This window comes from Gymnoscopelus braueri, assembly GCF_963280865.1.
Source record: "Gymnoscopelus braueri genome assembly, chromosome: 2".
NCBI classification, from domain to species: Eukaryota; Metazoa; Chordata; class Actinopteri; order Myctophiformes; family Myctophidae; genus Gymnoscopelus; species Gymnoscopelus braueri.
The window spans coordinates 54,741,948-54,759,921 of NC_137604.1; the positions used below are offsets into that span (position 1 = coordinate 54,741,948).

General features: G+C 43.2%; 1 protein-coding gene across 2 annotated transcripts; it reads left to right on the forward strand.

The window, feature by feature from the left end:
• Window positions 1-1,058: 1,058 nt before the first annotated feature.
• On the forward strand, window positions 1,059-16,050 carry socs7 (suppressor of cytokine signaling 7). 2 transcript variants are annotated; one of them, XM_080449292.1, is made up of 9 exons: window positions 1,059-3,019; window positions 3,580-3,647; window positions 4,249-4,353; window positions 7,456-7,601; window positions 9,630-9,798; window positions 11,746-11,874; window positions 12,661-12,796; window positions 13,363-13,509; window positions 14,570-16,050. In XM_080449292.1, the coding sequence occupies exons 1-8, from the start codon at window positions 1,368-1,370 to the stop codon at window positions 13,484-13,486; spliced, it is 2,529 nt and encodes an 842-aa protein (XP_080305418.1). In that variant the 5' UTR covers window positions 1,059-1,367; the 3' UTR covers window positions 13,487-13,509; window positions 14,570-16,050. The 2 variants fall into 2 exon arrangements, with proteins under 2 accessions (XP_080305418.1, XP_080305419.1); XM_080449293.1 differs by lacking the exon at window positions 4,249-4,353.
• The last annotated feature ends 1,924 nt before the right edge of the window (window positions 16,051-17,974 follow it).

Here is a 17,974-nt window from a genome sequence, read left to right on the forward strand (position 1 = left end):
CGGCGCACATAATGTGTCATTATGGAGCGCACCACCACAGCGCAGAGGGTTTGCGGAAGTGAAGCAGCGGGTGGGGCTCAGCGTTGCCATGTCCGCCTATTATAAGTGACTTTGGGCTTGTTTTTCTGTAAAGTTTGCGGGTTGCAGTTTTTCGGGCTTGTTTCTAAAGTGTAGCTAGTTGCTTATTTGGGGCTTGTTTAAAGGTAGGGTAAGTGATTTGCTTTGGTTAAAATAAGTGTTAAATAGCTTTATATTCTGATAGTACTCATTGCTATTATAGAGTGTTTGTTCAGTATTAGGAGTCTCCTTGTCTCTCCACCTCTTTATTAAACAGAAAATGCATTTTCGTTTCCAATTTTATCCAATCAGGACAGAGAACTCAATCGGGATACAGATTAAACAAGTGAAATTGGAAGTGATGACACTAAGAAATGAGCAGACAAAATTGGAACTGGAACACTATACAAATTAAGCTTAAAAATTGGTACTTTCTCCTGATTGGCTGAGATTTTGACACCTACCGAAAAATGTATTTTCTGTTTATTAAAGAGCTGGAGAGACAGGGAGTCGGGAGACATCTGTTACTGAAAAAACACTCTATAGCAATGATTACTATCAGAATATAGTATTTGAACCTTTTAACAAAATACTTTTTGTTTTAACCAAAAAATATCACTTACCCTACCTTTAAATGTTGTTTAAACCAGTGTTTCTCACACATTTTCAAGTCAAGGGTCCACATTAATATGTATTTGTCTGCAGAGTAGACCCCCTACTGAAAATATTTTGTGCCAGGGACCCCCATTCAAGATTTGTGTTGTTAAAATGTTTCAAACATTCCAAATCTTTAACATTTTCTTCAAGATTTTTTTTAAATAGCAGATCTACAAGTTCGTAGATCTGCTATTTTCAAATAGCCTATGTAGGTTTAAAGTGCTCATGTCATGTGGCCTAATAGTCGCTTCTTTTGGGCTTGTTTTCATGGACCCAGTTGCTTGTTTCTCTCGCAAGATCTGGCAACACTGGTGAGGCTTCGGTGTTGAACGGAGAGAGAGACAGTGGTCATTGACCGTTAGGAGCTTTTATTCTAGCAAATATAAGACCGTATGTTTGACCCCAGGGCTCTGAGCTGGACGTCGTTGTAAAGATGGACGCTGATCTGATGGGAGGATGAAAGAGCGGCTGAAATACAGCTTGCATATCGCTCCTCGCAGCCTATTTATGGCAGATAACGGTTCTGGCCCTTTCTTTATTATAGGAAGAGATCATCATCGCGTCGGTGTAGCAGCTATAATGTGAAGTGTGTGCAAGAATCTGCAGAGGATCGCCTTAATTCCTTTTCCGCGAATTCATGAGGAATTATAATTATGAACAACGCGCAAGGTATGTCGCCCGATTTTGTCTTGATGCGCCTGGTTTCCGCGGCCGAGGACGACCGCTTATTGGACGAGGAGAACAGGAATCTGTCGTCGGGTGGAGTGGTGGCAGGACTCGGCATGAAGGAGGTCCTGAAAGGAGGCTTGGAATTCGCACGGGATCCGACGGCGGGCCTCCTATCGGCGTCGCATCCCAGCAACCACCGCCTCCCGGCGGCGCTGAACAGCGGCCAGTCTCCCGTCGGAGGAGGAGGAGGAGGAGGAGGAGGAACGGCGGCACCTGACATGATGATGATGGGAGTGATGGCGTCTCCCCCTCCCGTGGCGGCACAGGGTGCGATGACGGAGGCCCCGGGTTTTCATCATGATTTCTCCTCCAGAGGAGGCGGCCTGCTACGGCCTCAGCTCCTCGTTTTCCCCACTATAATGCGCGGCGGTGAGGGTCTCTTAGACCGCGATTCAGACCGTAGGATTCAGCCCAGGCATCAGATGGATATAACAGATAAGATCCCCGGCTCTTCTGCCCCTGGTGACCTGCTGTCCAGGAGCAACAACAACACGCCGAGCCCCGGCGGAGACGCGCAACAGCACTTGGTCCAGACGTGGGGTCTGCATCCTACATTATCCACGGTGTCCGCGGGGATGGACGGCACCACGGCTGCCGAGATGATGTGTCGGCAGCACGGTTTGATCACCGGCTCCACGGAATGGCCTCTGTTGGCCGATAAAGCCACCCCGCTGGCCATGATCGAGTCCAAGTGGGGATGCGCGTCTCCCGGGGAGAGAGAGCCGGGCTCCTCCGTCTTCGAGCTGGCCCGGCGGTTCGGGGAGCTGGGGGTCCGCGCGGTGCCCAAGATCTTGTTCAAGGACGGCGAGCTCCCACAATGTTCGTGTCAGGGGGGCACGCATGTTGGGCCGGTGGGGGGAGGCATGATGATGGAGCCCGGGGACGATCCGACCGAAACTAGCGATGCTTTATTGGTGCTGGAAGGGCTGGGCACCGGGGATGCCATGGCCGGGCTGGGCATGGACGACGAGTGCCCGGTGGGGGACGAGACGGACGATGAGAACGGGCGCCGTGCGTTTTTGCTCAACAGGAAAAGGGAAATCGTTCAGAAAATGTCCGGAGCTTTTTCCCTCAGCAGTTTTCAAGCGGAGTTGACCAGACAGGTGGAGGGGATGTCGGGGGGCTCCTGCCCCACGGCGGCGCAACTTGACGCACAGGCGGCGTGCATCCTCCACAGAAACCTGTCCAATCCTCCGAGCTCGCAAATTCCTCCCGGAGTTTCAGAGGTTGTTGTTGTTGTCCCTCAGGGTCCGGCAGCTACACCCGGACAGAGCTCGACCCGGGCCACCAGCCCTAACCTTAGCCAGGCGTCGACACCTAGGAGGCGGCCCGATAGGTGCTCTAGTGCGCCGAGGACGCCCACGGGCCGAGGAGGGTGCGTGGGGGACAAAGCACTAAAGGTTCCGGTGAAGTCCAGGAAAGGCTCACTCAAGATTAGGCTGAGCAAACTATTTCGGACTAAAAGCTGTAGTGGCTCCAACCATCTTCTGGATAAGAGGCCATCAGTGACCTATTCTATCTCTTCTGCTGGAAGTCTAATGGATATGGCCACTGGTGCTGAACAGGACAGCGACAGGTAAAAAGATTAATACAAAATACAACAGATACTCACTTATAACCAGGGGTTATCAATGTGTCGTACAGGACAAAATGTCTCCATGGCAAGTCTTGGCCTTGATTTTTTGTTTAACATTAATGTTCTTATTTTGATCATAAGACCCAATTACTGAATGTCAGTCCCCAGGTTTTCTGACCCCCATAACATTGAGAGTTGGTTGGTTAGTAACCAACCAACTCCCAGTTGGTTACTAACCAACCAAATGGACCCTGTATGGTCCATTTGGTTCCCTTTGTGCACTCTCAGAGTTACAGACCTGAAAAGATTCTGGTTATAGTAGGCCTATTGTCCACTCATTTGTATGTCCATGGCCAAAATTGAATTTTGACAAAAATGTCCACCATAAGCCAGCATGGCGATGACCCCTGCTTATAACAACACATGCATGTGGCGTGTCTAACATTTTCTTTTAAATTGGTTGTGATAACATCTCCAAGTGATAACATCTCCACACCTGCAGTCCTTACCTAACTTCATATACTTTTCTGCATCTCATTCCCTTCTCTCCTCACATGCAGCCACAGCCAACCTCGACTGACCAGGGCCCAAAGTGCCTTCTCTCCTGCCTCTCTATCAGCTTTCACTGGTAAGGGCCAAACGCTTTACGCACGCACGCACGCACGCACGCACGCACGCACGCACGCACGCACGCACGCACGCACGCACGCACGCACGCACGCACGCACGCGCACACACACACACACACACACACACACACACACACACACACACACACACACACAGTGTTTACCCCTCACAAATGCTGCTGTGGGCCGGAAAGACATCTGAAACAGCAGTTTGATCATGTGAGGCCTAGGGCTACACATTATTGAAGCTGATACCATTGAGGTTATTTTTTTCTGGGGTTATTTACTGTTTATGGAACAACTTCTCAGGCTCCCAGGCTATTTATTCAGGGTTCTGTAGTTATCTTAACAATAACTGAATAATAATAATAATAATAATAATAATATATTATCATGTTATGATTGACACACACTTTTAACAAACTTTAACGTCTCTTTGAAGTAGGGTTGTCATGTAGCATTTGCTTTCCATCTTGCTGTCATGGAAACCCTATTCAACATTTTCACTTTCTCTGTTTCTGTCCCTGCATGTCTCTCTCCCTCTCTTTCTTTGACTTTCCTCTTCTATCTTCTACCTTAATTTCTGGGTTGTATATATAGGTGAGACTGTTTCCCTGATGGATGTAGATATTTCCCGCCGAGGGGCAAACACTCCACACCCGCCCACACCTCCGCCTCCCCCACGCAGAAGTCTCAGTCTATTAGGTATATCTCTCTCATCTCTCTATCGCTTCCTCTCTTGTTCAGTCAACACCTGCTTTCAGTTGAACTAAAAAAACTCTTTCTGTCTGGTTGACCTCTAATCTTCCTTCTTTGCACGCATTGACTCCAGTTCTAAACCACTGCATCCTTATATGTACACTTTGCCTCTAGACACGGTATCACACCTCCACCCGACAGACCTATATCTACACATAATCTGTGGTCTTTCCGACTTGATCCCCCCCCCCCCAGTGTGACTTCTTGTGCAGCAGCTTTACGTTTTAGAGAAGCAACACTGTGGCGATTTGAAAGGTTGTACTTTGGACCTGAAGCTTCAGAATGCAGTGATAACATTTTCATAGTAATGCAATGATGTTATCCCATTTAGACTGGGAACCCCTATACGTAACTATACCTTTCAATCCGGGAACCCCTTTTGTGGTTGTTGTTGCTATGCACAGTATAGCAACATCAATTTTTTGTAATTTTTGAATAAATATTTGAAAATTTTCAGAAAACTTAGGTCAGGGTTTAGAAGGCGTTTTTAGAATCGGCCTCAGGTCTAAATGTTATTTTTTTTTAATATATATTGTTTGAAGGTAAAGGTTTAAAGGTTTTCATGTGACAACAGTAACATGTTTGGCATGTCCAAAACTGTTATAGCAGCGCAAGCTTGCGGATCTGCTACTTTTAATGCTTCTGTTTGAGGCTGCAGGTATGATAAAGTAGGGCGTTAAGTTACGAAAAAAACACAAACAGTTAAGATATGGAGATAGGAGGTTACTGCCCGACAGCAACGATATGCTTTTCTCTTGAACTGCATGGGAACTGTGGTGATATTATTGAGCTGATAGGGAGGTAAAGTCTATAATGTAGCTTAAAATGTCTTGCTGACTCACCACTGTGGACAGTGTGTCTGTGTAAAGCTGAGTGACCTTTTTCCTTTGGCTCTCTAAAGAAAGGTTTCTCATCATTGATTCGGACTTTGCTTCATAGGTTGAATGTTGAATTAAAAAAAAAAACATCATCAAAAAGACAACTGCTATCAAAATATAGTGTAGAACTATAGCATTGCTTTGTATTGCTTACAGAATCACTGCAGAAGCACCAAATGCCAACTGAACTGACTGGCAGCAGCTGAGCCACTTGACTGGTTAATAATTTGTTTATGTTTTATTGTTAATCTTTACTCATTCAAAACCCAATGCAAAAATTCCATTGGAAATCTGCCGTAGGAACAAGTAACTTCCAGGTTAACCTTCAAAAATATGTTGTCACTAGAACATCAGATATTCCTTCTGATTCCATGAGCCACAGCGTTGAATGTGCATATTATAGACCCCCCCACGGAACGAAGGAGATTCTCTCTTTCCTTCCTTTATAGGAAGGAAGCAGATTCCTTCCTTCCTTCCTTCCTTCCTTCCTTCCTTCCTTCCTTCCTTCCTTCCTTCCTTCCTTCCTTCCTTCCTTCCTTCCTTCCTTCCTTTGCTTCCGTTCAACCTCCCTCTCTTGCATCCTTCTTAAATTTTGTTTATGCCCTTATTTGTTCACTCCTTTATTCCTTCCTCTCCTTTCTGCCTCCCCCCCACCCCTCACCCCCTGTCCTGCTCTTGTTCTAGATGACATAGGCGGGCCGCAGCCTGGGCCTTTCCTAGTGAGTGTCATGGGGGCTTCCCTGCAGTCCCTTCCCCTGCCTCTTCCTCCACCTCCTTCCTCACATGCCACCATGCAGCACAGTATCAGCCTCAATGGTAAGAGTGTTGGAGGAGGGATAGATAGTTAACCTTGCGTCATCAGGCGTTCCACATGGAGGCCTGGTTTTCATTCCGTACTGACCAGTCTGATCCGGTCTAGGCCATGCCTACTGTAGAATTCTATATTCTAGAACAGGGGTCCTCAGAGGCAGAGCTACTGTAGGGGGTCCGCCAAATCTTTGTGTGATATGATTTGATTTTACATTAACCACTTGAACCCTAGCATCCCTTTTCTGAGGAGACCTTTAGCCCAAATTAGCAGATTTACAAGCTCACAACGCCTCGCATTGCGAAGCGTATACAATAGAGGGGGTCCCTGGCTGCTTCATCTCTCTCTCTGCTAGAGGGTCCTTGGCCTGGCAAACGTTGAAGGCCCCTGTTCTAGAATAACTAGAATTATTCTCTGTCTGTCTATCTGTCTGTCTGTCTGTCTGTCTGTCTGTCTGTCTGTCTGTCTGTCTGTCTGTCTGTCTGTCTGTCTGTCTGTCTGTCTGTCTGTCTGTCTGTCTGTTTATCTGTCTGTCTGTCTGTCTGTCTGTCTGTCTGTGATGCTGTCTGCCTACTAGTCATTCTTGAAGCGACCGCGCCTTAGTGACACTTCTCGGTGTCACCCTGAGTGACTTTGCCGGTAGAGTTTTCCCTTCGCGAGACACAGAACGCATTGGGAACTGGGAAGTGTTAGTCATACTGTAGTTTGACATGCCCCCCTCACAACGGTGCTAAAACCGATGGTTGTGGTTTGTGCCACATTTTAAGATTCATTCCATAACATTTCCATGTAAAAATTGATTGGTAGATCACAGGGTAAGAGCGCATACCACATAAATAAGCCTATTAGTCCTTCCCACAGCTGACTCCAGTTTGAATCTGACCCAAGGCGTTTTACTGCATTTCTCCCCCCTCTCTCTACCCCGCCTTTCCTGTCTCTCTGTTTACTGTATCTATCGTAAATAAAGTATAAAATGCAAAAATAAAAGATCTGAAAAAGGATTTGTGGTGGTATTAATAATCCACTATTTCCTCAAGTCGGGAATATCTTTTGGAAGAGTAGGTCGGTGAGCGCTGTGCACTATATGTGTATTGAATATCTCATTTTATAAAGAACCTTCATTTTAGATCAAAATTATTTATAGGTCATGTTACTTTGATGTTATAGTCGTGTGGTCATTTTAAAGTGAACTGAATGTTTTACTTTCGTCACCTGTAAGTACATTATTGTGATTTTTTTTATTACAATCTCACCATTTCATATCTGCAATGCATTAGTAATATTAGTTCCAGATTAAAAAAAATCTCTTGGATGGACTACTTCAGAAAACTTTACTTGGGCACTTGATTGTCTTTCTATTAGACGCATTTCTCCGGGCCCTGCCTCATTCAAACCCATCACAGGCAGACACCCTGCACCCAGCTAGACTGGCCCTGCCTCCCATGCTCTGCCCCCTGCAACGGCCTGAAGCAAGCAACTTCACCGCCAGTCTGAGAGAGCTTGAGAAGGTACTGCATGTTGTATGTGTGTGGGAGGGTGAGAAAGACTGACATTATGTTCTAGAGCAGTGGTCCCCAAATTTTTTTTTGGGGGGTTCACAGATGATAAGCTTAATGGGCAACATTGTTTTCTCACTCAACAGTAAACAAACCAACATACAGTATACGTGTATACAGGGTATCACATTTCTAAAGTTACAATTTAATGACCTTTAAGACCCTTTTAATACCAAATTGGCCACATTGTCAAATATTACGTAAGAAAGAGGCAAACATTGTGAAAATAGCCGCTCCCAAAGCCTCACAGTGTGAGGCATCGTGAGCTTGTAGTTCGGCAATTTTCACAATATTTATTTGTGGAACCGAGGCAAACTAAATGTAATGCCAAAAAATTCCAAGTGCTCTTCAGGGTGGGGGGTCCCCAGTTCAAATCTGATTATTTTGGGGGGTAGTGGCCTGAAAAGTTTGGGAACCATTGTGCTAGACGCAGCGCTACTCAACCCGCGGCCCGCATGCGGCCCCAAAGCAGCGTCTTGGCGGCCCCTCATGGTCAAACCATTTTTTTAAGCACAGGATAAAAATATACATTTCCGTTCAAATATATGGGTTGCTACATTTTTTTTCAAAAACAAACATCAATTGTTACAGGTATAATGCATAGTTTTCTATGCATTTCGGGTTTTTTGGGGGGTTTGACCCCCATTTTTTTTCGGACGTGCGGCTTTGCCGCGCGCCCAGGGTAGGTGTCCCTTATTTCAATCTCTGGGAGTTGGCAACCCTAACCTTGCCATACCTTAGCTTTTGCTGAACTGATGCCACTGGACATACACACAAAATAAACAGGTACAGTGAAAAGAATATGATGTCAAAATGTACATTTTCTTATAACAATAACAATGCGTAGTGTGTGTTACAAAATCAAAAAATCCAAAATAGGACCGTCATTTTTAGCTTGCGGCCCCTTGGACTTTTGGTATTTTGCTGAGTGGCCCCTGAGCCATCTTAAGTTGAGTAGCCCTGTGCTAGAGAGTGTAAGAGAAACTGATTTGTGTTTACATGAAAATATATATGAGAGAGAGAGAGAGAGAGAGAGAGAGAGAGAGAGAGAGAGAGAGAGAGAGAGAGAGAGAGAGAGAGAGAAAGAGAGAGAGAGAGAGAGAGAGAGAGAGGGAGAGAGAGAGAGAGAGAGAGAGAGAGAGAGAGAGAGAGAGAGAGAGAGAGAGAGAGAGAGCGCGCATATATCTACTAGCAGACTGATCTAGGATGTGAATGTTTTCAATGTTGCAGTGCTTCAGCAAATCAACCAGTAATTATATAACACGAGCAGATGAAAGAGAAAGACACAATTCAGGATAATAAGTTAGGATAATCTATTCTACACTATAGCAGTGGTAGGCAATAGGTGGCCTGTGGGCCAGTACTGGCCCGCCAACTATTGGTAATATCTGGCCTGGCAAATTATTTTCTAAATAATTTACTGACATTTATCTGACTGACAGGCCCACATATACTGTAGGCAGGATATGGATAGCAGTGGCTTTGCACTGATGAAACCATTGGATGAACACATAGTTCTATTTCCATTCTTCTTATTATTATTCTTTGAATGTTATGGATGAAAAACTTCTGTCAAACAAACTAAAACAGTTTGACCTGACTTAAAACAATACATTCTCTCTGTTCTAAGAAGAGACCTTGAACCATGAAAGAGCTCTTGTTCTAAAACGTGTATGACTGTCTATCTCCAGATTACATGTTCTTTTAAAACTTTTTGATGAACTAAATATCTCAAGTGCCACATTCAAGGATGGGGCCTGCACAAAATGATTACACATGTAATAGACTCACTGCCAATCATCAAAGCCAAACTAGCGTATGCAAATTAAGACAGATGTTTTTGGGCTGGGGAAAGTGATTATCTGTCACTTTCAGATCTATTATCTGTTATCAGCCCCTCTATCCCATTGGGGCCACCCTGCCACTATAAGACAAATAATTCATATCAATGTATGTGTCCTTTCCCCACTCCCACTCCAGTGCGGATGGTACTGGGGTCCTATGAACTGGGAGGACGCAGAGATGAAGTTGAAGGGTAAACCGGACGGTTCGTTCCTGGTCCGGGACAGCTCCGACCCGCGCTACATCCTCAGCCTCAGCTTTAGATCACAAGGAGTCACGCACCACACGCGCATGGAGCACTACCGCGGTGAGTCACACACATGCACACTCCGCATGCAGGCACTCAATCATTGGCATACAACACAATGTATATTTGAACATGCCCATATTCATGCTTGAGAGAAAACCGTCTTCACTGAAAATGTTGTTTGCGCGTGTGCAAGTGAGTGTGCACGCGCGCACACAACATAGACTCTCTCAAACACACGCACGCACGCACGCACGCACGCACGCACGCACACACGCACACACATACACACACCCCACTACAGGGATGAGTCATGCACAGAATCATACGCATTGTGCCTTTTGGAGACTGTTCCAGTATACAGTATACAGTATACACAACAGTAAAGGAGCAAGTCATACAGAAACATCAATACATGCATTGAAATATACTAAAACACTTATCCCATTTGTGCAAACATGCAGTGCAGATAAATGTTAACACAAAACACACAATTAATGTGTTTAATTTTTAATTTTTACTAAATTTTAATTTTTACTAAAGTCTTTTTTCTAAAAAATAGTTGTAAAAATCAAGTAAATGTTAATACTCTGTAAAATGTAAAAGATGAAATGTTGTCTTTTGATAAGTTGTCTCTTGACAAAATGTTGATTAAGTCTTGGTACCGCCCCTGATCACCAGGTGGGGCTGGTAACCAAAATCATTTGTTCCTGTATAAAAAGAGGTCATTTCCTGTTCTTGTTTATACTTGAAAAAGACCGAAAGGGTCGAAACGTCGTATCAGCTGTATTGTGAAATAAAACCTGGAGCATCAAAGTGAGTTGCGAGCCATACCTTTGTTTTATTATTACTGTCTTTACAGTTTAAAGCTCAGCGCCAAGGAACGGAGGATGTGCGTTGTCTATGTTTCTGCACAAAACACACACACACACACACACACACACACACACACACACACACACACACACACACACACACACACACACACACACACACACACACACACACACACACACACACACACACAAAATTTACTTCTCAAAATTACTTCTCATGTAAAGGTGTTGTACAAAATGCGACGCATTGTGAACTTATAGATCAGCTATTTTGGCTACTTTTGAAAACTGTTTGTAAGTGGAAAGTTAAGTCTGTCTGTGTTTTTTATAAATATATAACCATTGCAAAGTATTAACAAGATAACAAGATAAATAATAACTACATTGGATCCATGTGATTGATTGATTGATTGATTGAATACTTTATTAACAGTTTGCAAAGACAAGCACAGGGAAGTACAGTTCAATGCAAGGTCTGTTAAGAGGATTTTAAACCCAAGAAAGCACTATGGCTTGTTTCCATTGGGGAATAAATGAAACTAATAAAGTTAGTATGTTGTCGGCAGGAACACAAGTTTTTTTTTTTTTACAGGTTTGGACCTGACAGTGACGATATATAGGTCACCACAGCACTAACTTCCTCAAAACGAGCTAATAAAATCATGCCTAGAAACACACATTATTGACTTGCAGTCTCAATCACATGATGCACGATTGTCTGTACAATGGCATGTTTGCATGTTTACACTGCAGCCTGAACACAGTCGCCAGGCTGCTGACAAAGACAGACATGTTTTTAGAGCAGTGGTTTAGAGCAGTGGTTCAATGGGTCACGGAACCATTTTCATGGGTAAATATGCCTCTTTTTTTTTAAATACGTTTCCTATATTTAAAATACCAAAAAGATTTCCCAAAAAATACTATACTAATACTATATATTGTAAAAAATAATTTCAGAAATAAAATAAAAAATCTAAACAATTCCATAACAAAGAAAAGTTTAAGAATAGTGAAAATACTGAAAAAAAGAAATAGAGAACTGTTTGGGTCCCAGAGAGACTTGAGCTGAAAGGTTTGGGAACCCATGTTTTAGAAAACCAAAGCCCAGGCAGGTGAATGTATCATTTTGAATGGATGACTCTTAAAATAATACTTTTTTTTCCCCCTCCAGGAACATTTAGCTTATGGTGTCATCCAAAGTTTGAAGACCGCTGCCATTCGGTGGTGGAGTTCATTGAGAGGGCGATCATGCACTCCAAGAATGGCAAATTCCTCTACTTCCTCCGCTCTCGAGTACCAGGTACATAATATAGGTCACACGTTGTAGTGGAGTATAAAGTGCAATGTTTGTCTCTAGTAGAGGGGTAGAAGTCAAAACGATCAAGAAATAGAAATGCACACCCATTTTTGTGTGTGTGTGTGTGTGTGTGTGTGTGTGTGTGTGTGTGTGTGTGTGTGTGTGTGTGTGTGTGTGTGTGTGTGTGTGTGTGTGTGTGTGTGTGTGTGTGTGTGTGTGTGTGTGTGTGTGTGTGTGTGTGTGTGTGTGTGTGTGTGTGTGTGTGTGTGTGTGTGTGTGTGTGTGTGTGTGTGTGTGTGTGTGTGTGTGTGTGTGTGTGTGCGCGCGCGTTTATTACTATACTTGTGAGGACCAAATGTCCCTACAAGTATAGTAGAATATGAGAAAAAGATGTTGTGAGGACCATTTTCCTGGTCCTCACAAGAAGAATAGTTGTTTTATGGTTGACAAAAAGATTTTTAGAGACATGTTTACAATTAGAGAAAGATTCAGGTTGGGGTTAGGATTGGGCATTTAAAAATTAGGTTTAGGGATTAGAGATAGAGTCTAGGTCATGCCTGATTTATGCTTAGTTGTGTGCTTGTGTTACGGAACGAAAAATAGCCGATCTACAAGCTCACAACGTGTCGCACAGCTTGTAAATCAGCTATTCTTCGGCTTTAGGCTTGCGGTTAAAATGCCCAGAAATGGTAAAAATAGCATTCATGAAATTGCCGTTCTAAAATGTTGATTTGACTGTGTGTGTTGTGTGTGTGTGTGTGTGTGTGTGTGTGTATGTGCGTTTTCCAGGGCTTCCACCGACCCCAGTACAGCTGCTCCACCCTGTGTCTCGCTTCAGCAACGTCAAGTCTCTGCAGCACCTCTGTCGTTTTTGCATCCGTCAGATGGTCCGCATCGACCACATCCAGGAGCTTCCTCTGCCCAAGTACCTATACTGAATCTCTGCTTTATTTACATACCTCACACAGTCAAACCTGGGGTGTTTATTTAAACTCTGAGAGTGTTCAAATAGACACCTTCGCATGTGTTTCTAATGATAATAATAATGATAATAATAATAATAATAAGGGTAATAATAATAATAATAATCATAATAATAATAATCATAATAATAATAAATGATTTATATAGCGCTTTTCTAGGTACTCAAAGTCGCTTTACAGAAATAAGATAAAAATAACTTTATTAGGAAGAACAAGTTAAAAAGGTAAAAAAAACTATAAAAGAAAGGTAAACAAAACAGGGGGATTGGAATTTTAAGTAGTGAATGCGAGTCTGAAAAGGTGGGTTTTGATTTAGATTTTCTGCCGGGAATTGAGTTCCTTGGCATACTGACAGCATGCATAAGGAATTTGTCAGTGATGCGGCGTAGTAGTTTGCCAGATTAGTTTGCAGACACACAAACAATCACATAGGGGTGAAAGCTTAACAACCTTGCTTTGCCTGGCAATGCTGTGTTCATGCAGTGATTCTACCTGTGATTCTTTCCAGACCCCTGATCTCCTACCTACGCAAGTTCTATTACTACGACCCAGAGGAAGAGACGTACCTGTCAATCAAGAGCATACGCCCTGCTGCGACGGCGGTGGAACCAGAGGTGGAGTCTCAGACGTAACAGCAGTGCTCTTCTCAGCTGAAGTGAGTGACTTTGTCATTGACTTATTTCCTTTTTTCCCCCTTGTAACAGTGAATGTCACCATGGATGGTTTTCTTTTGTAATGAAATGTTGGCATGATAATCTGACAATCAGTATTTATAATCATTTATAATTACTAGACCATACCCGGTGAAGTGCGCAGGCAAAAGTAGTTGCAAACGTGGGGTTATTGCACGTCCCGTCGCGCGTCCCGTCGCGTTTTGGCGTTGGTTGTGAAAGTGCAGGTGGGTGTGGGGACTCGTAATGTGTATGTGTGAAGGCGCTTCGTGTGGGCTTCTTTTCATAGACCTTGTTGCTTTTAGGGCTCACTTAGTTTGGGCTTGTTTTCATAGACCTTGCTGCTTGTTTCTCATGCGAAATCTGGCAACCCTGCTCTCCCATTGTTTGACACATAAACGCTAATAATAAGCTGAGATTTGATGAAATTGAAAAAAGGGCTACGCAGTTGAGTTCAGATGGTAATGGTCAATGGCTGTGTGCAAATTCAGATCAATTGCTCCAGCCACTGAGGAGAACCGGGCACACATTTTTGCTCTCAGAGGTTTGTCAAATTATAGGAGGATGATAATAATAATGATAACTATATTGTTGCTGTCGGGCAGAAACCTTGTATCTCCATGTTTCAACTTTGTATGTTTTATGTGCAATAGAAATTCATTAAAAAAATCATTAAAAACAGAAGATAATACAGGTATTGTCTGCCTGTTTGATTCCACATTAAGGGCACGGTCACACCAACGTTTAATTCTACCTATGAGGGTGGATTCTGCCAGTGGTTTCTTGCCATTTGCGGATTTCTGCAAATAAAACGCTCCGTTCCCATTGAAAAGCATTGGCCCTCATAGGTAGAATTAAACTCTGCGCCCTAAGGGTTTAAAAAACATTAAACCAACTACTAGCATAATTAAGCTTGTGTTCAAACATGAGAAAATCAAATACAGGAAAATGGTTGACGGACACTATTCCGTTCGCCCTTTTACTCTGCTTGACTGAAATTGTGTCTTATCTGCCTGTTGACCTACATCTTTTCTCCCATTCCAGGTTTCTGTGTGAGGGACTGAGCTCTAATGGCCTGCTAGTCTTCCAGCATCAGCCAATCAAAGTCCTCGGAAATCTCTGCATCTGCAGTGGGATTCAGATGAACCCGCCCCTCTATTTACTTTGACGAATGAAGGGAGGGAAGCTGTGGCGTAGTTGTATGTCAGGAAACCGGCCGCAACAAATGCACCCGCGGAGAGGCAGAGAGGGACTTGGCCTCACTGAGAAGTGACTGGAGTGGTCTTCTAGCGTGCAACCGCTCTGGAAGAGGGGGGAAAAAAGAGAGCTTGAATTCTGAACTCTGACTCAACTCCCAGATAGATTTTCCAATATGTTCTGAACTGGAATTTTAAAACATGATGCACTGGTCTATTTGTACAACTATCTTTTGCTGCCATTTCCTTTATTTTTCCTTCCATTCAGTCCAAATGAGTTGTTGGGACTCTTAAGGTTGTGACACATTGAAAAGCGTCGAGAAATTGTACTCTCCCGTCAAGAAGTAAAAAGAGGTTACCTTTCTGCATGGCTCCAGCTAATTTCGGACGGTCTGTGCCACGCACGTTGACACTCCAAAATAGAACCCAGCTCTGAGAGACGCGTCAACAGGTTTTGACATGTCCACTTGATGCCTCCAGTGTGGCTACAGCCGTGGTAAACAATGGGTGCGCTTGATAACGCACGCGTCTGATGCTTGCAGTGTGTCGGCGCCTTTAAGAGGCCCTCAGGATAAATGTAGCTGCAGAGGTGGGGCAGTTCAGCAGGGTTAAGACGTCGGGAACAGTATTGCACATCTGTCATACACTGTAAAATCCTGAGTGTTCATTTAACTTTGATAGTGTAACAAAGTGTACCACATGTGTGAACCAAACAGGTCCATTTAGTTCCATTTGTACACTTTTAAAGGTAAATTATGAACACTGCAAGATGTTACTGTGTATAATGCCCATAGACATTCAGAACATGCATTGCTCTGATTTTATTAACATTAGATGCATCAGAGAACATGCATCTCATTATCTGAACAAAATTCTGTTTTTTTTTGGCCTGTCTGTAGTAATATAGACAACTTGACACATGGATATACTTAGCTTTTATTGCTGAGTGCTAACTGCAAAATGAATTAAAAACAAGAAATCTTTGTTTGATCATATTTAGACTGGTAACTTTGCTAGCCTCAATACTAGCTCTCATAAATGACATACTCGTCACATTTGACTGTTAGCAACAATCACAAAGACTACTCAACATTGAATACTCGCATCAACAGAAAAACGAAATGAATGTCCACTATGACCCGACATTGGCGTTATTTTTTTTAGCTTCTGTGAGTGGGATATGAGAAAGAAGCTGATTTCTACTTTCATCCCATCCAGCCCCACCTTGCAGTGTGTATCTCTGTCATGGTTGATCTCTATTTGTCAATTTTCTTTGTTGAAATGCCCAGTTGTACTTTGCTCAATATGTTTCTCTGTATCCTCAAGCTGGGTACTGGCTCAGCATTTTCAGTAAAAAAAGAAAAAAGAAAAGAAAGAAAGTTTGATGACGCTTCTCTGTCATTTTCCAACCATATTATCTTTTGAGCCAGATAGAATACGCAAAGGAAATGCAAGGTTGCATAATTTGTAGGTTTGGGCCTTTTCGTGTGTGTGTGTGTGTGTGTGTGTGTGTGTGTGTGTGTGTGTGTGTGTGTGGGCAAGATAATGTGTGTGTGATTCACAGCGGTAGCAGCTTGAGGTACATATGCTGCCAGTTTATGATTGATGGTGGATCTTTTGTTGGAATATTTTCAGCATTAAGGCTGACCCTGAATCTCTGCAACACACGCTGATTAATAAAAAGACATCCTAGAGAAATAGCCATTTAAATTAAGCAAGTTTGAACACTGAGTATTTTCATACTGTACAGAAATGTATGTGGCTTCGTCAAAAATCTAACAAACCACAATATGCTTTGGAAAATAGTCTACTGTGAGTCATAGTGAATGGGCTAAACATGCCAGACCACCTGTATGGTACTTTAAATCAGTAGTTCTCAAACCTTTTCATGTCAAGGACCCCCAAATTGATTTGTATTTGCCTGTGGACCCCCATCTGAAAGGGTTTTGTGCCAGGGTCCCCCAGAAGAGAAGATTTATGTAAAAAAAAATCTAAATTATTCAAACTTAAGATCAACATTTTCAATATTTTTCAAAAATAGCAGATAGCAAGCTCGCAGCGCAGCACAAAGTGACGCGGTGTGAGCTTGTATTGTAGATATGCTATTTTTGAATATTCAACGTGTAAATGGATAAAGTGGTTAAAACGATTGTGATGCTACGACCCCCTGGAACCCCTCCAAGTCCCCTGGGGGTGTCCCGACCCCACTTTGAGATTCAATGCTTTAAATAATACATTACAAATGACTCTCTTCTTCAGAAATATTGCAGCAATGTTCTTTCTTTGAGAAAATTGTGGCTCATGACATCTGAGTAGTCACATCTGAGTAGTCACATCTGAGTAGTCACAGGGAGTGATCCAAGGGGAAAGGGGGACAGTTGATTGCCTACTAGCTGTTATACTAAAGGCTATTATAGCTCAGTGGACACTGATGGCAGATGGAACTGACAACCACTGCAGGATGTTTATCTCCATAGGCTGAATTCACTCACACAGCACAGCAGTGAAAACTGCCCTTTATATGGGTGGTTGGGTCACATGAAAACTTCATAGCCTAACTTAGTACCACTCCACAAATGTACAGCATGTACAGTAGTCACAATCATGCAACAGGCATACACTGTGCAGCTGTAACAGATGAGCATGCATTAAACTCTTTCCAGCTCATGCATGCCTACTTTTCATGCAAACATTATTAGTAGAAGTGCCAGGGGGTGAGGCTAAGCCACTAGAGGCAGTAAAGTATCAGGTAATTACACACACACACACACACACACACACACACACACACACACACACACACACACACAAACACACACACACACACACACACACACACACACAACTTAATTATCAGGTGAGTTGCTTGGGGCAATGTAAATTTCAGCTATGTTCTGACTGACATTCACTCACTCACTGCTACAGGTAGTTTAAATAAATTAACTAATAAACTGGGCACACGGTGCAGCTCACATTATAGCCTGCCCTGAACCATGGACCTATCTTTAAAAAAGAAATATAAATCATAAAAGATAAAATAAATTCGGACAATTTTGAAACTGCCCCATAGAAATTCAGATTAGATTTTTATCTGTTATAGGTCAAACCGGGCGTTCCTGTTTTGGGCGTGTCATGGTAATTATGTGAACATTTTACACACACACGCACGCACAATTTTTTTCCTTTTTTCCAGAAAATAGCAGATCTACAAGCTCACAATGCCTCGCTTACGGGACGCATTGTGGGCTTGTAC

What these genes read in the sequence shown, in the direction of transcription:
- socs7 (XM_080449292.1), top strand. Translation starts at nt 1,368, where the DNA reads ATGAACAACGCGCAAGGTATGTCGCCCGATTTTGTCTTGATGCGCCTG. An exon ending in CTCTCTATCAGCTTTCACTG is followed by an intron (nt 3,648 to 4,248) that starts GTAAGGGCCAAA and finishes TTGTATATATAG; the next exon opens with GTGAGACTGTTTCCCTGATG. An exon ending in CAGGAGCTTCCTCTGCCCAA is followed by an intron (nt 12,797 to 13,362) that starts GTACCTATACTG and finishes GATTCTTTCCAG; the next exon opens with ACCCCTGATCTCCTACCTAC.